The 22724-nt window shown below is 46.6% G+C and overlaps 1 protein-coding gene across 1 annotated transcript in view; it reads right to left on the bottom strand.

Moving 5' to 3' along the window:
* The window catches only part of LOC119963595 (disintegrin and metalloproteinase domain-containing protein 12-like), a 432269-nt gene that overhangs the window by 321259 nt on the left and 88286 nt on the right, over window positions 1-22724 (bottom strand). The window contains exon 8 of the mRNA XM_038792926.1: window positions 20373-20444. Coding sequence (XP_038648854.1) covers window positions 20373-20444 — 72 coding nt within the window. The remainder of the gene's footprint in view (window positions 1-20372; window positions 20445-22724) is intronic.

Consider the following 22724-nt stretch of genomic DNA (forward strand, 5'->3'; position numbering starts at 1 on the left):
CCCAATGGCGTGGTGTTCTCACTTTTGCAAGTATTATCATGATATGCAGACACACTGATAATGATATACAGACAAGCAGCTAATGGACACAGAGAACAGGACATGACCAATAAGCAGGCAGGACACTCAGGGGTGGGATCTGACTATAAAAGACACAAGGCGCTCACACTCCGCCTCTTTCCGCTGATGAACATCTAGAGAGTGAGTCAAGGGTGTTGTTACAATCTCACACCTCCACCACGTGGCTAAGAGCTAGTCTGGTTCAGTCAGACAGAGTAACCACACTTAAGTTAGCAGAGATTCGAACTAACAGAGAACTGGGCAATTATGGTGCCATTAGACATGACTTAGGATGTGTTGGTTGGAGAAGTAGGCTGCAAGGGTTGGGCACACTGGATATGTGGAGTTTGTTCAAGGAACAGCTATTGCATGTTCTTGATAAGTACGTACCAGTCAGGCAGGGAGGAAGGGGTCGAGCGAGGGAACCGTGGTTTACCAAAGAAGTGGAATCTCTTGTTAAGAGGAAGAAGGAGGCCTATGTAAAGATGAGGCGTGAAGTTTCAGTTGGGGCGCTTGATATTTACAAGGAAGCGAGGAAGGATCTAAAGAGAGAGCTGAGACGAGCAAGGAGGGGACATGAGAAGTCTTTGGCAGGTAGGATCAAGGAAAACCCAAAAGCTTTCTATAGGTATGTCAGGAATAAAAGAATGACTAGGGTAAGAGTAGGGCCAGTCAAGGACAGTGGTGGGAAGTTGTGTGTGGAGGCTGAGGAGATAAGCGAGATACTAAATGAATACTTTTCGTCAGTATTCACTCAAGAAAAAGATAATATTGTGGAGGAGAATGCTGAGACCCAGGCTATTAGAATAGATGGCATTGAGGTGCGTAGGGAAGAAGTGTTGGCCATTCTGGACAAGGTGAAAATAGATAAGTCCCCGGGGCCGGATGGGATTTATCCTAGGATTCTCTGGGAAGCCAGGGAAGAGATTGCTGAGCCTTTGGCTTTGATTTTTAGGTCATCATTGGCTACAGGAATAGTGCCAGAGGACTGGAGGATAGCAAATGTGGTCCCTTTGTTCAAGAAGGGGAGTAGAGATAACCCCGGTAACTATAGGCCGGTGAGCCTAACGTCTGTGGTGGGTAAAGTCTTGGAGAGGATTATAAAAGATACGATTTATAATCATCTAGATAGGAATAATATGATTAGGGACAGTCAGCATGGTTTTGTGAAGGGTAGGTCATGCCTCACAAACCTTATCGAGTTCTTTGAGAAGGTGACTGAACAGGTAGACGAGGGTAGAGCAGTTGATGTGGTGTATATGGATTTCAGTAAAGCGTTTGATAAGGTTCCCCACGGTCGTCTATTGCAGAAAATACGGAGGCTGGGGATTGAGGGTGATTTAGAGATGTGGATCAGAAATTGGCTAGTTGAAAGAAGACAGAGAGTGGTAGTTGATGGGAAATGTTCAGAATGGAGTTCAGTTACGAGTGGCGTACCACAAGGATCTGTTCTGGGGCCGTTGCTGTTTGTCATTTTTATAAATGACCTAGAGGAGGGCGCAGAAGGATGGGTGAGTAAATTTGCAGACGACACTAAAGTCGGTGGAGTTGTAGACAGTGCGGAAGGATGTTGCAGGTTACAGAGGGACATAGATAGGCTGCAGAGCTGGGCTGAGAGGTGGCAAATGGAGTTTAATGTGGAGAAGTGTGAGGTGATTCACTTTGGAAAGAATAACAGAAATGCGGAATATTTGGCTAATGGTAAAATTCTTGGTAGTGTGGATGAGCAGAGGGATCTCGGTGTCCATATACATAGATCCCTGAAAGTTGCCACCCAGGTTGATAGGGTTGTGAAGAAGGCCTATGGTGTGTTGGCCTTTATTGGTAGAGGGATTGAGTTCCGGAGCCATGAGGTCATGTTGCAGTTGTACAAAACTCTAGTACGGCCGCATTTGGAGTATTGCGTACAGTTCTGGTCGCCTCATTATAGGAAGGACGTGGAAGCTTTGGAACGGGTGCAGAGGAGATTTACCAGGATGTTGCCTGGTATGGAGGGAAAATCTTATGAGGAAAGGCTGATGGACTTGAGGTTGTTTTCGTTAGAGAGAAGAAGGTTAAGAGGTGACTTAATGGAGGCATACAAAATGATCAGAGGGTTAGATAGGGTGGACAGCGAGAGCCTTCTCCCGCGGATGGAGGTGGCTAGCACGAGGGGACATAGCCTTAAATTGAGGGGTAATAGATATAGGACAGAGGTCAGAGGTGGGTTTTTTACGCAAAGAGTGGTGAGGCCGTGGAATGCCCTACCTGCAACAGTAGTGAACATGCCAACATTGAGGGCATTTAAAAATTTATTGGATAAGCATATGGATGATAAGGGCATAGTGTAGGTTAGATGGCCTTTAGATTTTTTACATGTCGGTGCAACATCGAGGGCCGAAGGGCCTGTACTGCGCTGTATCGTTCTATGTGCTAACTGTGCTATTAGATCAATAAACCTGATTGAACTAACTTCAAGTTCTGGAGCATCTTTCTGATCTAAGCTGTATCCAGTTGCAGCCAGTGTTAGACCAGTGTACCTAACACAACACGATACCAGGAGACTGCTAATTTAAGGGGCTTACCTCAGCTGTTCCGTGACAACCAGCAAATGTATCCCGGCACCATGGTGAAGATTCAGGCTCCTCAACAGCTCAGGACCTCCGGCCATCTCAGTGCCAACTGGTGGATATTCAAGCAAAAGTTTCTACTGTACATCGAAGCCTCAGACCTCGAGGGTGTTTCTGATGCAAGAAAGATTGTGCTTCTCCTCTCAACAGCGGGTGATCAAGACATCAAACTCTTCAACTGGTTTAACTTCACCAAAGGCCAGGACAAGACAAAGTTTCAGACCACCCTGGGCAAGTTCGATAGTCACTGTGAAATGGACACCAATGAAATCTTCGAGCGCTACATATTCAAACAACGTCTTCAAGGTAAAGATGAATCTTTCAATGCCTTCTTAACTAGCCCCCGCTTGCTAGCGCTGTCCTGCAACTTTGGTGATATTGCTGATTCCATGATCAGAGACCAAATCATGTTTGGAATTCACTCTGATCCTCTGAGAGAGTAGCTCTTAAAAATCAAGCATATGACCTTGCCAGTCACGATTGAAACATGTACAGTGCATGAGCGCTCAAAAACTCGGTATTCCCAATACAAATCGGCTGAAAATGAAAAAGTTGCCTTCCATGAGGCAGTGAGTGTGCAGACCATCGCCCAGACTCAGTGCCTCAGCATTCAAGGCAGCGGCCATCTCGCGTTCTTTTCCCGGAGCCCCACGCATTCACGATGCAAACGGGATAACAAAGCGGCCGACATCCACACTGTGCAGGTGCAGACGTCTGCCGACCGCATTGCGCATCGACGTACACCGTGGCACAACGCCGACACCATGACGTGACCGAACTGTGGCAACACCCACTTAAAAGGGCACTGCCCTGCGAGAGGCAGGCAATGCTTAAACTGCGGGAAGCCTGGACTCTATACAGCCTTGTACAGGTTTGCACAACCAGTCAGGGGCCAGCGCTCCCAATTCCGATGACAGCGCATCCAGAATGTGCAACAACGGTTACAGGATTCTGGCAGTACAACAGATCCAGAGGACGAGTGTCTGGAGTCCCCCTACCGAGTGGGCATCATTACCACACGTAAACATGCTACACTTAACTCATCTCGCATTCAGTCCATCCTCGTCGTGGATTCGGAGGACAAATGGCGTGCGGTGATGCAGGTCAACAGCTGCTCCATCTAATTCAAGATGGACACAGGTGCTTCTGCCAATCTCCTCTCACAGGCCTCAGGAAGCCCCCAAGGTCCTTCCAGCAGCCTGCCAGCTCCTAGACTATAACGGTAATGCCATCACGGCACTGGGGTCCTGCCATCTACTCGTCTCCAACCGGAGTACCCATGCACGGCTAAGGTTTGAAATTGTCAAGCCGGACAGGGCATCCCTACTGGGCGCTCATGCCTGCAAAAAGCTAAACCTGGTGCAGCGGGTTTATTCAATGGCATCCTCCAACGTGGATCTTCAAGCTGGCATTGACGATATCCTCGCTCAGTATCCAGATGTGTTTGACGGGATGGGCACTTTGCCGTATTGGTACAAGATCCTACTGCGACCTGATGCCAAGCCAGTGGTCCACGCACCACGCCGGGTCCCAGCTCTGCTGAAGGAGCGCCTGAAGGAACAGCTCAAGGAGCTGCAGCAGCGAGGGGACCATTTCCATGGTAACTGAACTGATATAGAACATAGAACATTACAGCGCAGTACAGGCCCTTCGGCCCTCGATGTTGCGCCGTCCTGTGAAACCCCTCTAAAGCCCCTCTACACTATTCCCTTATCGTCCATATGCCTATCCAATGACCATTTGAATGAGTTTAGTGTTGGCGAGTCCACTACTGTTGCAGGCAGGGCATGCCACGCCCTTACTACTCTCTGAGTAAAGAACCTACCTCTGACATCTGTCCTATATCTATCTCCCCTCAATTTAAAGCTATGTCCCCTCGTGTTGGTCATCACCATCCGAGGAAAAAGGCTCTCGATGTCCACCCTATCTAATCCTCTGATCATCTTGTATGCCTCAATTAAGTCACCTCTTAACCTTCTTCTCTCTAACGAAAACTGCCTCAAGTTCCTCAGCCTTTCCTCATATGATCTTCCCTCCATACCAGGCAACATCCTTGTCAATCTCCTCTGTACCCTTTCCAATGCTTCCACATCCTTCCTATAATGTGGCGACCAGAACTGCATGCAATCCTCCAAATGTGGCCGCACCAGAGTTTTGTACAACTGCAACATGACCCCATGGCTCCGAAACTCAATTCCTCTACCAATAAAAGCTAACACACCGTACGCCTTCTTAACAACCCTCTCAACCTGGGTGGCAACTTTCAGGGATCTATGGACATGGACACCGAGATCTCTCTGCTCGTCCACACTACCAAGAATCTTACCATTAGCCCAGTACTCTGTCTTCCTGTTATTCCTTCTAAAATGAATCACCTCACACTTTTCTGCATTAAACTCCATTTGCCACCTGTCAGCCCAGCTCTGCAACTTATCTATGTCCCTCTGTAACTTGTAACATCCTTCTGCACTGTCCACAACTCCACCGACTTTAGTGTCATCCACAACCTTTCACCCCTGCATCCCTTACTCCCCACCCCACCTGCACCCCAATTACCCTCTATCACTCCTAACCTCCCCCCTGCCCTCTCAGTGATCATGTACGTGCTCAGCCTTCCACTACACCTGCTCTACCACTACATCTAGATGTGCCCCCAGTATGCATATCAGAGATGGAGGCAGCCTGCTGCCTACCCTGTCCCGTGGCCTTATAAGCCCCAGGAGGCTCTGGGACGGGAGAGCTACGTCTTGGTCACCTCCACTGATGTTGCTGACATTGGGCACCAAGCTCTCCACTGGGCCACCACCCGAGCAATGTTTTCCTTGCCAGCGCCATCTCCTGCGTCCGTAGCCTCTGGGACTCCTCCAATCAGCTATGAATCTTCTGGAGTGTCTCCCTCTGAATCTCACGGCTGCGCCCAAGCGTCTGCATCATTTCGAAGTAAACCTGTTCCAGAGGCTCAGCACCTGATCCAACCTGGGTTCTGGGACCCAGCAGACCTCCGACTGCTGTCTCGCCTGGGTGTTCCTGCGTCCCCCTGATGTGCATCAGTGGATGTGTGGTGCTCACTTGAATGTGTCCCAGAAGCCTGTCCACTACATTCGGCCCCCGGGGTGTGTGTCTCTGTGCTGGTGGCGTGTAGGGGGTGTCAGCTTTGTGTGACTATTATGGTGACATTGTTGAAGCTCTCCAGCAAGATGTTATCATGGGAGGCAGATGGGGGGCGGCTGCAGGTCCTGCGGGAGAATGGACACGTGGTCAGTGGGAGGGATGGGTCAGTGTGTATGCCATTATCAACTCATGTTTGACTAGTCATCTGGGTGGGTCTGGGTGGGGACCAGGGAATCCTCACCTCTGCACTGTGTGCCGACCTCCATGGTGGTCACCCTCGGTCCTCAACCATCCCCACAACCCCCAGGAATAGTTCCTCATCGGGGTTGAGGACTCTGATGTCCAGCAGTCTGCTGCCCATCTGGGCCCTCTTGCCCCAGTTGTGGACCAAGACTCCTGCAAGGCCACAGCATGGAGGGAGCATCAAATGCATTCACTGCAGGGAGAAGGGGCTTGGGGGTTGCGGGAGGGGGCTTGGTGAAATGGGGGGAGTGGGATTTGTGGAGGAATGGTGAGGGGGGGGATCGGGTGTCCCGTGCAAACTCACCTCAGTGTCCCGATAGATGTAATTGACCTTCTTTTAGCACTGGGGGCTGGTCGTCCTGGCCTTGCTGTCAGCAGCTGCTACTTCTTCCCAGGCAGCGGTGGCTGTCCTGTGGCTGACCCTCCTGGACCCCAGGGGAACAGCGTATCTGTTTGACCTGCACCATATCGAGCAGTCGTCACAGGCCGACATTGCCAAAGCATGGGGCTGGTCTCCGTGACATCATGGCTGTGAGCAGAGTGGGGTTGAAGGAACGGTTTAATTGCTGCTGTCACTTGTTTGCAGGGGGCTGGCGATCGCGGGCCCAGGTAAATTAGCAGGTGACGTGTGATTTTGACGGGCATCCTATGGGCCTCGTTAAGAGAACCAATTAATGTTTTATCAATGATTTGGCTGGGCCGAGAGTCAGCAAGGTCGCTGCAGTTCTCGCTTGCTACAACATTTAGAAACATTTTGGTTTAATCGTACCCTAAGTGTCATTTGTGGTGGGATTTGCTGGAAGGTTCTCCCAGTTCTGTTCCCCACTCTTATCCCAACACACTTCATCACTTTTCTGGGCCCTGGGGAGTTTCTCACTGGGCTAACCCACACTTGATGCAAGGTTGGTCTGCAGGTGTGGGATGAGTGGGGTGGCACCACCGGAAGAGTGGGGCAGTTGGGGCAACTTTTGTTCACTGACCAAGTCTGTTGGCTTTAATCAGCATGATGCCTCTGGCACGCTGTTCAGCAATCCGGGCTGGGCACCAATCCCATGGCCCATCTCCCGGTCATGAGGATCCTGGGATCTTTGGACCCCGCAGAAGCCCTTGTGGTGCTGTCGGCAGGCCAGGTGGTCAGATGCCAGGAGAGGCAGTGGCAGCAACGTCAAAGTAGGCTCAAGGCAATGGCCATGTGCAGGAGCCCACCCCACACCCTGAGGTCCCAGCTGGCATCAGGCCAGGGAGTGACCCACGGGGGAGACTGCCGATGGTCCATGGTGTTGGTCTTTCGAACAGATGTCGGACAGCATGTGCTGCAGGAAGCTCTGCCTCAACAAGGAGAAAGTGTGGCAAGTGTGCCATATCCTTGCGGACTTGACACCACATTAAGAAGGAAGATAGCCAACTCTTGGTGACTATCAAGCTCACTGCAGCTCAAAGCCTTTACCCTTCGGAATCATTCCACGGCTCGAGTGGGGACTTGCACAGTATATCCTGTGAAGTCATGGATGCCTTGTTTGCCTGGGCAGCGGACTATATAAAGTTTGACCTGGACCAGGGCAATCAGGATGCCAGGCAGCAGGATTTTCTGCCATTGGATTGGAATGAATTGGATTTGGTTATTGTCCCACGTCCCGAGGTAACTGTGAAACGTGTTGCTCTGTGTGCAGCTCAGTTACTCCATACAGGAAAACAAAATAGTGCATACAATGAACAAGAACAAAGAACAATACAGCACAGGAACAGGCCCTTCGGCCCTCCAAGCCTGCACCGATCATGTATCCTATCTCGACCAACCGCCTGTATCCTTCTATACCCCGCCTGTTCATGTGCCTATCCAGGTAAGTATTAAAAGTCGCTAACGTGTCTGCCTCAACCACCTCCCTTGGAAGCGCATTCCAGGCCACCACCACCCTCTGTGTAAAAAACTTCCCCCGCACATCTCCACTGAACCTTCCCCCCCTCACCTTGAACCTGTGCCCCCTTTGTAATTGCCATTTCCGCCCTGGGAAAAAGCCTCCTACTGTTCACCCTCTCTATACCCTGAATAATATTATAAACTTCAATCAGGCTGCCCCTCAGCCTCCGTCTCTCTGGGGAGAACAATCCCGGTTTATTCAATCTCTCCTCATAGCTAATACCCTCCATACCAGGCAACATCCTGGTAAACCGTTTCTGTACTCTCCCCAAAGCCTCCACGTCCTTCTGGTAGTGCTGTGACCAGAATTGGACACAGTATTCCAAATGTGGCCGAAACAACGTTCTGTATAACTGTAACATAATTTTCAAGCGTTTATACTCGATACCCCGTCCTATGAAGGTAAGCCTGCCATATACTTTCTTCACCACCATTTCCACCTTTGCTGCCACTTTTAAGTATCTGTGGACCTGCACGCCCAGATCTCCCTGTGTCTCTCTGCTCCTGATGGTTCTGCCATTTATTTTATAGCTCTCGCCTGAATTGGTTCTACCAAATTGCATCACCTCGCATTTGTCCGGGTTAAATTCCATCTGCCATTTCTCTGCCCAATTTTACAGTCTATCTATATCCCATTGTATTCTCTGACAAGCTTCATCACTATCTACAACTCCTGCAATCTTAGTATCATCCGCAAACTTGCTAATCAGACCCGCTACGTTTTCTTCCATGTCATTTATATATTTTACAAAGAGCAGAGATCCCAGTACTGATCCCAGCGGAACACCACTAGCTACAGACCTCCATTTGGAGGTTGAGGGGAGACCTGATTGAGGTCTTCAAAATTATAAGAGGTATGGACAGGGTGGATAGCAACAAGCTTTTTCCAAGAGTGGGGGTGTCAATAACAAGGGGTCACGATTTCAAGGTGAGAACATAGAACATAGAACGATACAGCGCAGTACAGGCCCTTCGGCCCTCGATGTTGCACCGACATGGAAAAAAACTAAAGGCCATCTAACCTACACTATGCCCTTATCATCCATATGCTTATCCAATAAACTTTTAAATGCCCTCAATGTTGGCGAGTTCACTACTGTTGCAGGTAGGGCATTCCACGGCCTCACCACTCTTTGCGTAAAAAACCCACCTCTGACCTCTGTCCTATATCTATTACCCCTCAATTTAAGGCTATGTCCCCTCGAGCTAGCCACCCCCATCCGCGGGAGAAGGCTCTCGCTGTCCACCCTATCTAACCCTCTGATCATTTTGTATGCCTCTATTAAGTCACCTCTTAACCTTCTTCTCTCTAACGAAAACAACCTCAAGTCCATCAGCCTTTCCTCATAAGATTTTCCCTCCATACCAGGCAACATCCTGGTAAATCTCCTCTGCACCCGTTCCAAAGCTTCCACGTCCTTCCTATAATGAGGCGACCAGAACTGTACGCAATACTCCAAATGCGGCCGTACTAGAGTTTTGTACAACTGCAACATGACCTCATGGCTCCGGAACTCAATCCCTCTACCAATAAAGGCCAACACACCATAGGCCTTCTTCACAACCCTATCAACCTTGGTGGCAACTTTCAGGGATCTATGTACATGGACACCAAGATCCCTCTGCTCATCCACACTACCAAGAATTTTACCATTAGCCAAATATTCCGCATTCCTGTTATTCTTTCCAAAGTGAATCACCTCACACTTCTCCACATTAAACTCCATTTGCCACCTCTCAGCCCAGCTCTGCAGCTTATCTATGTCCCTCTGTAACCTGCAACATCCTTCCGCACTGTCTACAACTCCACCGACTTTAGTGTCGTCTGCAAATTTACTCACCCATCCTTCTGCGCCCTCCTCTAGGTCATTTATAAAAATGACAAACAGCAACGGCCCCAGAACAGATCCTTGTGGTACGCCACTCGTAACTGAACTCCATTCTGAACATTTCCCATCAACTACCACTCTCTGTCTTCTTTCAACTTGCCAATTTCTGATCCACATCTCTAATTCACCCTCAATCCCCAGCCTCCGTATTTTCTGCAATAGCCGACCGTGGGGAACCTTATCAAACGCTTTACTGAAATCCATATACACCACATCAACTGCTCTACCCTCGTCTACCTGTTCAGTCACCTTCTCAAAGAACTCGATAAGGTTTGTGAGGCATTACCTACCCTTCACAAAACCATGCTGACTATCCCTAATCATATTATTCCTATCTAGATGATTATAAATCGTATCTTTTATAATCCTCTCCAAGACCTTACCCACCACAGACGTTAGGCTCACCGGCCTATAGTTACCGGGGTTATCTCTACTCCCCTTTTTGAACAAAGGGACCACATTTGCTATCCTCCAGTCCTCTGGCACTATTCCTGTAGCCAATGATGACCTAAAAATCAAAGCCAAAGGCTCAGCAATCTCTTCCCTGGCTTCCCAGAGAATCCTAGGATAAATCCCATCCGGCCCCGGGGACTTATCTATTTTCACCTTGTCCAGAATTGCCAACACTTCTTCCCTACGCACCTCAATGCCATCTATTCTAATAGCCTGGGTCTCAGCATTCTCCTCCACAATATTATCTTTTTCTTGAGTGAATACTGACGAAAAGTATTCATTTAGTATCTCGCTTATCTCCTCAGCCTCCACACACAACTTCCCACCACTGTCCTTGACTGGCCTTACTCTTATCCTAGTCATTCTTTTATTCCTGACATACCTATAGAAAGCTTTTGGGTTTTCCTTGATCCTACCTGCCAAAGACTTCTCATGTCCCCTCCTTGCTCGTCTCAGCTCTCTCTTTAGATCCTTCCTCGCTTCCTTGTAACTATCAAGCACCCCAACTGAAACTTCATGCCTCATCTTCACATAGGCCTCCTTCTTGCTCTTAACAAGAGATTCCACTTCTTTGGTAAACCACGGTTCCCTCGCTCGACCCCTTCCTCCCTGCCTGACTGGTACGTACTTATCAAGAACATGCAATAGCTGTTCCTTGAACAAGCTCCACATATCCAGTGTGCCCAACCCTTGCAGCCTACTTCTCCAACCAACGCATCCTAAGTCATGTCTAATGTGAGAGGGGGAAAGTTTAAGGGAGATGTGCGTGGAAAGTTTTTTACGCAGAGGGTGGTGGGTGCCTGGAACGCTTTGCCAGTGGAGGTGGTAGAGGCGGGTACGATAGCATCATTTAAGATGCATCTAGACCAATGGTTCTCAACCGGGGTCCACATGGACCCTGGGGGTCCATGTAACATTACTGGGGGTCCACACAAATAAAATACCGAATTGGGGGTCCATGGTGATATTTTAGTGGTCCATAGAGCAATTCTACTTCAGAACAAATTAGATTCTCTCTCTCTCTCTCTCTCTCTCTCTCACTGACAAAGGTCAAAGAGAGATTATAATCCAGGGGTGGGCAAACTTTTCCGTGCAAGGGCCACATTCAAAAATTCACAATTTTAAAGGGCCGCATTGTATATTAATTAATAGTCCCGGTTGTAACCAATTAGCGTGCGGCATATACCTCAGCGCTTCCCCCGGCGGCATCCTGCCTTTAGCCCTCTTTTTCTCTAATTTTCAAAAATGGCGCTTCACCCGGTTATGATTCTGGGCGCCTCATATAGAACATAGAACAGTACAGCACAGAACAGGCCCTTCGGCCCTCGATGTTGTGCCGAGCAATGATCACCCTACTCAAGTCAACATATCCACCCTATACCAGTAACCCAACAGCCCCCCCCCTCCCATTAACCTTATAAAAAATTTTAAAAAATTTTTTATATGACTTGATCTTGGTGGGCCGCATAAAGACCTTTGGCGGGCCGCATGCGGCCCGTGGGCCGTAGTTTGCCCACCCCTGTTATAATCTATCTAATTTACCTTGAGGGCTGAAGGAGCTCAGAACCAAAAAGGTGCATTTGCTGTGGCCCTAATTGTCCCACTAATCTCCCTTGGATTAGTTTACCACGTTAATAAAGGAAGGATTAACGGCATTAACTTCTTTAGTAGCAGAAACGATTTCGGTTGAAACTATCAACTCTCAGGAGCTATAAATATCGACATGACCCAAGCAGGTCACTTCAGTTCTGTGCAAAACTCCGTCGCAACAAGATAAGAGATATTAAGAGTATTGGTTCATAAATATATGTTGCATTTTGTGCAAATTTATCTTTTAGTTTTGTTAACATTTTACATATAATTCTTAAAAGTGGTTAACCATATTAAATCAAATTCTCTTCGAGATCGCCTCTTTCGTGAATTCAGTAGAGAAAATGGAGAAGAGTTTGAACGTCTTGTAATGCATACTGAGGTGAGGTGGTTATCAAAGGGGAATTGTCTTCATCGTTTTGCTGAACTTTGGGACTCTATTGTCTTATTTCTGGCTAACACCCAGCTTGGAGAACAACTGCGTGCAGCTAAATGTGATGTATTTTACTTATCTGATATATTTGAAAAAATCAATTTACTTAATAAACAGCTCCAAGGAAAACATTCTGATCTCATATCCAGTAAAGGTGCTATTACTGCTTTTCTGAGAAAACTGCCGCTGTACAAAATTAATATCAGACGTCGTGCATTTGAACAGTTTCCTTGTTTGACCTCGATTAGCAGCGATTTGCACGATGATGACCTTGCATTGTATGCTGAATATTTGGAAAATTTGCATGAAAATATGCAAGCTCGGTTTAGTGACCTACTCATGATGGATATACCTTGGGTGGCAATTCCTTTTGAAGTTAATGCTGCTGATGTAGACATTTCTTTACAGGAGACCCTCATTGAATTACAAAGTGATGAAATATTGCACGCAAAATTCAAAGATGGGAAGCATAATATATGGAAAACAAATGACACTGCTAAAAAGTACCCACTACTCTGGGATAAAGCACAGCTCTACGTTATAGCTTTTCCATCATCTTACCTTGTTGAATCAGGATTTAGTTGTGTTCTTCACTTATTATCAAAAGCTCGTAATAGACTCGACATTGTGAAAAAGGGTGATCTTCGACTATCATTGACCGCGATGGAGCCGAATATAAAAAAACTCGCTGAGCAGCATCAACCGCAGGGATCTCATTGAATAAATCTGCATTTTTTTCTTAATTACTCACTTAGGCCTATCTTAAAATGGTTTATTATGAATTATTTACTAGTGTACATAATGCTCTATAGAATTTAATTGTTAAATATGTTTATTTGCAATAAATTAGTTTTCCTTCAAAATAAAGCATAATCATTTACTATTTCTTTAATATTTGATACAATTCCTTTACTTTTTTGTTAGTGAAAAATATAAGAAGCTCTTTTTTCTGTGGAATGGCTATGGGGTCCACAAAAAAAATTAAGAGGAAAAGGGGTCCATGGTTTAAAAAAGGTTGAGAACCACTGGTTTAAACTAATGTGGCAGGGGGGTGGGAACCGATGCAGGATGTCGGAGGGAAGTAAAACAGGGACATAAACAAAAGGCAGTAAGGGGGAAACGTAAGGTAGAGAAGCCATAGTCAAAAATCAAAAAGGGCCACAGTACAGGGTACAGTGACTGAGGAGAGCTCAGTGAATAGGCCCAGTAATACTAAAAGGAAGAATATGGGAAGTAAAAATATAAATGGAAAGCGAAGCAGCCAATTGTTACATGAAGATATGGGTTCTACGATAAGGAAAATGAGGAGAAAAGTTAAAAGGAAAAGTAACTTAGGAGCGATTACTGATAGAGGTGTTAATCAAAACTGAGGTATAAAAGCTAACATCAGGGTACTTTACGCAAATGCTCATAGTATTTGGAATACGGTAAATGAGTTGATGGCACAAATCATCGTGGATAACAATGATTTCGAGACCATGACTGTAACGTGGTTAAAGGATGGTCACGACTGGGAGTTAAATATCCGAGGGTATCAAACTATTTGGAAGGACAGAGTGGATGGTAAGGGAAGTGGTGAAGCTCTGTTATTTAAGGATGACATCCGGGCGATAGTAAGGGATGAGGGATGACATCGATGCTATGGAGGATAAGGTTAAATCCATTTGAGTGGAAATCAGGAATAGACGAAAAAGTCATTGAAAGGAATAGTCTATAGGCCACCAAATAGTAACATTATGGTGGGGCAGGCAATAAAAAAAGAAATAACTGATACATGTAGAAATGGTACAGCAGTAATCATGGGGGATTTTAATATACATGTCGATTGGTTTAACCAGGTCGGTCAAGGCAGCCTTGAGGAGGAGTTTATAGAATGTATCCACGATAGTTTCCTAGAACAGTATGTAATGGAACCTACGAGGGAAGAAGCGGTCCTAGATCTTGTCCTGTGTAATGAGACAGGATTGATTAATGATCTCATAGTTAGGGATCCTCTTGGAAGGAGTGATCACAATATGGTGGAATTTAAAATACAGATGGAGGGTGAGAAGGGTTTTTGTGCTTAAACAAAGGAGATTACAATGGGATGGGATGAGAGAAGAGCTAGCTAAGGTAGACTGGGAGCAAAGACTTTAAGTGAAACAGTTGAGGAACAGTGGAGAACCTTCCAAGCAATTTTCACAGTGCTCAGGAAAGGTTTATACCAACAAAAAGGAAGGACGGTAGAAAGATGGAAACTCGACCGTGGATATCTGAAGAAATAAGGGAGAGCATCAAATTGAAGGAAAAAGCATACAAAGTGGCAAAGATTAGGGGAAATCTTTAGGGGGCAACAGAAAGCTACTAAAAAAGCTATGAAGAAGGGTAAGATAGATTATGAGAGTAAACTTGCTCAGAATATAAAAACAGACAGTAAATGTTTTCTACAAATAAGGGCAGCACGGTAGCATTGTGGATAGCACAATTGCTTCACAGCTCCAGGGTCCCAGGTTCAATTTCGACTTGGGTCACTGTCTATGTGGAGTCTGCACATCCTCCCCATGTGTGCATGGGTTTCCTCCGGGTGCTCCGGATTCCTCCCACAGTCCAAAGATGTGCAGGTAGGTGGATTGGCCATGCTAAATTGCCCTTAGTGTCCAAAATTCTATGATTAACCTAGGACAAAAGTTCGGCACAACATCGTGGGCTGAAGGGCCTGTTCTGTGCTGTATTTCTCTATCTATCTAAAACCAAATAGAGTGGCTAAGGTAAATATTGGTCCTTTAGAGGATGAGAAGGAAGATTTAATAATGGGAGATAAGGAAATGGCTGAAGAACTGAACAGATTTTTTGGGTCGATCTTCACAGTGGAAGACAAAATAACATGCCAGCGACTGATAGAAATGAGGCTATGACAGGTGAGGACCTTGAGATGATTGTTATCACTAAGGAGGTAGTGATGGGCAAGCTAATGGGGCTAAAGGTAGACAAGTCTCCTGGCCCTGATGGAAAGCATCCCAGGATACTAAAAAAGATGGCTAGGGATATTGCAAATGCACTCATGAAAATTCACTAGACTCTGGGGTGGTCCCGGTGGATTAGAAATTAGCAAACGTGACACCACTGTTTGATAAAGGAGGTAGGCAGAAAGCGGGTAATTATAGGCCAGTGAGCTTAACTTCGGTAGTAGGGAAGATGCTGGAATCTATCATCAAGGAAGAAATAGCGAGGCATCTGGATGGAAATTGTCCCATTGGACAGACGCAGCATGGGTTCGTAAAGGGCAGGCCGTGCCTAACTAATTTAGTGGAATTTTTTGAGGACATTACCAGTGCAGTAGATAACGGGGAGCCAATGGATGTGGTATATCGGGATTTCCTGAAAGCTTTTGACAAGTTGCCACACAAAAGGTTGCTTCATAAGATAAAGATGCATGGCATTAAGAATAAAGTAGTAGCATGGATAGAGGATTGGTTAATTAATAGAAAGCAAAGATTAATGGGATTAATGGGTGTTTCTCTGGTTGGCAATCAGTAGCTAGTGTTGTCACTCAGGGATCCGTGTTGGGCCCACAATTGTTCACAATTTACATAGATGATTTGGAGTTGGGGACCAAGGGCAATGTGTCCAAGTTTGCAGATGACACTAAGATGAGTGGTAAAGCGAAAAGTGCAGAGGATACTGGAAGTCTGCAGAGGGATTTGGAAAGGTTAAGTGAATGGGCTCGGGTCTGGCAGATAGAATACAATGTTGACAAATGTGAAGTTATCCATTTTGGTAGGAATAACAGCAAACGGGATTATTATTTAAATGTAAAATATTAAACATACTGCTGTGCAGAGGGACCTGGGTGTGCTAGTGCATGAGTCGCACAAAATTGATTTCCAGATGCAATAGGTGATTAAGAAGTCGAGTGGAGTTTTGTCCTTCATTGCTAGAGGGATGGAGTTTAAGACTAGGGAGGTTATGTTGCAATTGTATAAGGTGTTAGTGAGGCCACACCTGGAGTATTGTGTTCAGTTTTGGTCTCCTTACCTGAGAAAGGACATACTGGTACTGGAGGGTGTGCAGAGGAGATTCACTAGGTTAATCCCAGAGCTGAAGGGATTGGATTACGGGGAGTGGTTAAATAGACTGGGACTGTACTTGTTAGAATTTGAAAGGATGCGGGGGGAGGGGCGGGGGGGGGGGGGGGTCTTATAGAAACATGTAAAATTATGGTGAATGGATAGGATAGATGTGGGCAGGTTGTTTCCATTGGCGGGTGAAGCATAGTCTTAAAATAAGGGGAAGTAGATTTAGGACTGAGTTTAGGAGGAACTTCTTCACCCAAAGGGTTGTGAATCTATGGAATTCCTTGCCCAGTGAAGCAGTTGAGGCTCCTTCATTAAATGTTTTTAAGGTAAAGATAGATAGTTTTTTGAAGAATAAAGGGATTAAGGGTTATGGCGTTCAGGCCGGAAAGTGGAGCTGAGTCCACAAAAGATCAGCCATGATCTCATTGAATGGCAGAGCAGGCTCGAGGGGCCAGATGGCCTACTCCTGCTCCTAGTTCTTATGTTCTATTTCCTCCCTAATCATGTACCCATTCAGATGCCTTTTAAATGTTGTTAATGTTCCTGCTTCCACCACATTCTCTGGCATTCCAGGCACCCACCACTCTCTGTATGAAAACTACCCTGCACATCTCCCTTAAACTTTCCCTTTACGCCTTGAACTTGTGCCTCCTTGAAATTGACACTTCCATTCTTGTCCAGAGCCTCTGACTATCCACCCTGTCTATGCCTCTCATAATTTTGCAGTCCTCTATCAGGTCTCCCCTCAGCCCCCGTCTTTCCAGTGAAACCAATCCTAGTTTATTCAAACTCTCCTCATAGACAATACCTTCGAGACCGGGCAACATCCTGGTGAACCCTCCCTGCCCTCTCTCCAAACCTTCCACATCCTTCTGATAATGTGGTGGCCAGAACTGCCACAATACTGCAAATGCGGCCTAACCATAATCCAAATGCGGCTTTTATACAGCAGCAACATGATTTCACAACTCCTGTACTCAATACCCCGGCTGATGAAGGCAATCATGCCATATGCCTTCATAATCACCTTGGCCACCTGTGTTGCCACTTTTAGGGAACTGTGGACCGGTTCATCCAGATTCCTCTGCATGTTAATGTTCCTTATAGTATAATTTGTACCTAGTTTTGATCCTCCAAAATGTATAATTTTTCAATTGTCTGGATTAAAATCCATTTAGCATTTCTGTGCCCAAGTCTCCAATCTATCTAAATCCAGTTGTATCCTCTGACAATCCTCGGCACTATCAGAAACTCGGCCAATCTTTGTGTCATCCACAAACTTACTAATCAGGCCACCCATAATTTTCTCCAGATCATTTATATATGCTACAAACAACAGAGGTCCCAGCACTGAGTCCTGCGGAACACCACTAACTACAGATCTCCATTCTGAAAAACACCTTCCCACTGCTCCTCTCTGTCTTCAAAAACCAAGCCAGATCTGTATCCATCATGTCAGCCCACTCCCAATCCCATGTGATTTTAGTTTATGTACCGCAGGCCGTTTGGCCCTTCGAGCCTGCTCCACCATTCATCACCATCATGGCTGATCATCCAACTCAATAGCCTAATCCTGCTTTCTCCCCATAGCCTTTGATCCCATTCTCCCCAAGTGCTATATCCAGCTGCCTCTTGAACATATTCAAAGTTTTAGGATCAACTACTTCCTGTGGTAATGAATTCCACAGGCTCACCACACTTTGTGAAGAAATGCCTCCTTATCTCTGTCCGAAATGGTTTATCCTGAATCCTCAGACTGTGACCCCTGGTTCTGGTCACACCCATCATTGGTAACATCTTCCCTGCATCTACCCTGTCTAGTCCCGTGAAACTTTTATAAGTCTCTATGAGATCCCCTCTCATTCTTCTGAACTCAGGCGAAAAAAAGCCCAACCTAGTCAATCACTCCTCGTATGACAGTCCCGCCATCCCTGGAATCAGTCTGGTAAACCTTTGCTGAACTCCCTCGAGAGCAAGAACATCCTTCCTCAGAGAAGGAGACCAAAACTGCAGACAATACTCCAGGTGTGGCCTCACCAAGGCCCTGTACAATTGCAGCAACACATCCCTGCTTCTTTACTCGAAACCTCTCGCAATGAAGGCCAACATACCATTAGCCTTCTTTACCGCCTGCTGCCCCTGCATGCTTACCTTCAGCGAATGGTGCACAAGGACACCCAGGTCCCGCTGCACACTCCCCTCTCCCAATTTACAACCATTCAGGTAGTAATCTGCCTTCCTGTTTTTGCTTCCAAAGTGAATAATCTCACACTTATCCAAATTATACTGCATCTGGTTTGTCCACTCACCCAACCTGTCCAGATCTTGCTGTAGGATCCCTGCATCCTCGTCACAATTCACCCTCCCACCTAATTTGGTATCATCTGCAAACTTTGAGATGTTACATTTTGGTTCCTCATCCAAATCATTAATATATATTGTGAATAGCTGGGGTCCCAGCACCGATCCCTGTGGTACCCCTCTGGCTACTGCCTGCCAATTGAAATGAAATGAAATGAAAATCACTTTTTGTCATGAGTAGGCTTCAATGAAGTTACTGTGAAAAGCCCCTAGTCGCCACATTCCGGCGCCTGTCCGGGGAGGCTGGTACGGGAATCGAACCGTGCTGCTGGGCTGCTTGGTCTGCTTTAAAAGCCAGTGATTTAGCTCAGTGAGCTAAACCAGCCTTGAAAAGGACCCATTATTCCATACTCTTTGTTTCTTCTCTGCCAATCAGTTTTCTATCCACCTGAATACATTTCCCCCAATCCCATGCGCTTTAATTTTTCACAATAATCTCTTATGCGGGACTTGGTCAAATGCCTTCTGAAAGTCCAAATATACCACATCGACTGACTCCCCTTTGTCAACTGTTCTAGTTACATCTTCAAAGAATTCCAACAAATTTGTCAAGCATGATTTTCCCTTCATAAATCCATGCTGACTCTGACTGATCCTGCCACTGCTTTCCAAATGTTCCGCTGTAAAGTCCTTGACAATAGAAACAAGCGTTTTCCCCACTACCGATATTAGGTTTACTGGTCTACAATTCCCTGCTTTCTCTCTACCTCCCTTTTTGAATAACGGAATGGCATGTGCTACCCTCCATTCTGCAGGGACACTTCCAGAGTCTATAGAATCCTGGAAGATGATCATCAATGCATCCAGTATTACCAGAGCCACCTCCTTAAGCACTCTGGGATGCAGATTCTCAGCCCCTGGGAATTTATCCGCCTTAAATCCCATCAATTTTCCCAGGTCCATTTCTCTACTCATGTTGATCATCCTCAGTTCTTCCCTCTCACTAAACCAACATTTCTGGTATCTGATTTGTGTCTGTGGTAAACCACTGAACATACATTAAATGTATTATGGTACACTGCCATGGTACTCCAGTCATTTCATTTGCCCAATCTATGTGAAGATCAGCAATATTCCCTGGTTAAGTGCATCTCTAATTTTGTGTTTAATGCCATTCCCAACCACACCACTGCAGTTTGGGGATCTATATTTGACACCCACTAATGTTTTTTGCCCCTAGGTATTTCTCAGTACCCAGGAGAAGAGAATGTGAGCACAATTCAACAGGCCCCACCAGGGCTACACTCGTTTCTGGGGTTTGTAAACTCAAATCTGGCCCGCAACCTAGCTAGTGCCCCTGCATCCTGCTGACATCAGCATGGAAGGTCCCACAAGCGCCTGAACGAAAGGGAAAATGCTGGAAAATCTCAGCAAGTGTGGCAGCATCTGTAGGGTGAGAAAAGAGCTAACGTTTCGAGTCCGATGTCTCTTTGTCAAAGCTAGCATTTCAGTCTGAATACAGCAGCTGGAAATGTAAACGAAAGCAAAAAACCCAGAGCAACCAAAACAAACCCAAACCAAAAGAAATGTAAAAACCCATAGCCGTAGCCCAGCTCCACCCACACAATGACATCACTGATGCCATGTGATGAGATAAAACATTCCTTAAAGGGACAATCGAATGACAGAGAAAACAATCTCCATACTCACCGAGTCCACTGCATTGGCAACATCAAGCATCCGTTTCACCACAGCATTTTTATCTCTCCGCATATTCTGATACTGAAAACAAACCAAATGATTCGTGATGATTCAGTGAGACAAACAGATCGACCCAGAATCCCTGTGATCCACCTTCCCTCAGCGTGATCCCTCACAACTCCTCACACTCACCCTCCACATCATCCCTCACAACTCCTCACACTCACCCTCCACATCATCCCTCACAACTCCTCACACTCACCCTCCACATCATCCTCACAACTCCTCACACTCACCCTCCACATCATCCCTCACAACTCCTCACACTCACCCTCCACATCATCCCCAACACTCCTCACACTCACCCTCCACATCATCCCCAACACTCCTCACACTCACCCTCCACATCATCCCTCACAACTCCTCACATTCACTCTCCACATCATCCCCAACACTCCTCACACTCACCCTCCACATCATCCCCAACACTCCTCACACTCACCCTCCACATCATCCCCAACACTCCTCACACTCACCCTCCACATCATCCCCAACACTCCTCACACTCACCCTCCACATCATCCCCAACACTCCTCACACTCACCCTCCACATCATCCCTCACAACTCCTCACACTCACCCTCCACATCATCCCCAACACTCCTCACACTCACCCTCCACATCATCAACACTCCTCACACTCACCCTCCACATCATCAACACTCCTCACACTCACCCTCCACATCATCCCTCACAACTCCTCACACTCACCCTACACCTCATCCCTCACAACTCCTCACACTCACCCTCCACATCATCCCCAACACTCCTCACACTCACCCTCGACATCATCCCCAACACTCCTCACACTCCCCTCCACATCATCAACACTCCTCCACTCACCCTCCACATCATCAACACTCCTCACACTCACCCTCCACATCATCCCTCACACTCCTCACACTCACCCTCCACATCATCCCCAACACTCCTCACACTCACCCTCCACATCATCAACACTCCTCACACTCACCCTCCACATAATCCCTCACAACTCCTCACACTCACCCTCCACATCATCCCTCACAACTCCTCACACTCACCCTCCACATCATCCCTCACAACTCCTCACACTCACCCTCCACATCATCCCTCACAACTCCTCACACTCACCCTCCACATCATCCCCAACACTCCTCACACTCACCCTCCACATCATCAACACTCCTCACACTCACCCTCCACATCATCAACACTCCTCACACTCACCCTCCACATCATCCCCAACACTCCTCACACTCACCCTCCACATCATCCCCAACACTCCTCACACTCACCCTCCACATCATCAACACTCCTCACACTCACCTTCCACATCATCCCCAACACTCCTCACACTCACACTCCACATAAGAACATAAGAACATAAGAACAAGGAGAAGGAGTAGGCCATCTGGCCCCTCGAGCCTGTTCCGCCATTCAATGAGATCATGGCTGATCTTTTGTGGACTCAGCTCCACTTTCCGGCCCGAACACCATAACCCTTAATCCCTTTATTCTTCAAAAAACTATCTATCTTTACCTTAAAAACATGTAATGAAGGACTCTCAACTGCTTCACTGGGCAAGGAATTCCATAGATTCACAACCCTTTGGGTGAAGAAGTTCCTCCTAAACCCAGTCCTAAATCTACTTCCCCTTATTTTGAGGCTATGCCCCCTAGTTCTGCTTTCACCCGCTAGTGGAAACAACCTGCCCGCATCTATCCTATCTACTCCCTTCATAATTTTAAATGTTTCTATAAGATCCCCCCTCATTCTTCTAAATTCCAATGAGTACAGTCCCAGTCTACTCAACCTCTCCTCGTAATCCAACCCCTTCAGCTCTGGGATTAACCCCGTGAATCTCCTCTGCACACCCTCCAGTGCCAGTACGTCCTTTCTCAAGTAAGGAGACCAAAACTGAACACAATACTCCAGGCGTGGCCTCACTAACACCTTATACAATTGCAACATAACCTCCCGAGTCTTAAACTCCATCCCTCTAGCATTGAAGGACAAAATTCCATTTGCCTTCTTAATCACCTGTTGTACCTGTAAACCAACCTTCTGTGACTCATGCACTAGCACACCCAGGTCACTCTGCACAGCGGCATGCTTTAATATTTTATCGTTTAAATAATAATCCCGTTTGCTGGTATTCCGACCAAAATGGATAACCTCACATTTGTCAACATTGTATTCCATCTGCCAGATCCGAGCCCATTCACTTAACCTATCCAAAACCCTCTGCAGACTTCCAGTATTCTCTGCACTTTTCGCTTTACCACTCATCTTAGTGTCATCTGCAAACTTGGACACATT

This window comes from Scyliorhinus canicula, chromosome 3, assembly GCF_902713615.1.
Source record: "Scyliorhinus canicula chromosome 3, sScyCan1.1, whole genome shotgun sequence".
Taxonomy (NCBI): Eukaryota; Metazoa; Chordata; class Chondrichthyes; order Carcharhiniformes; family Scyliorhinidae; genus Scyliorhinus; species Scyliorhinus canicula.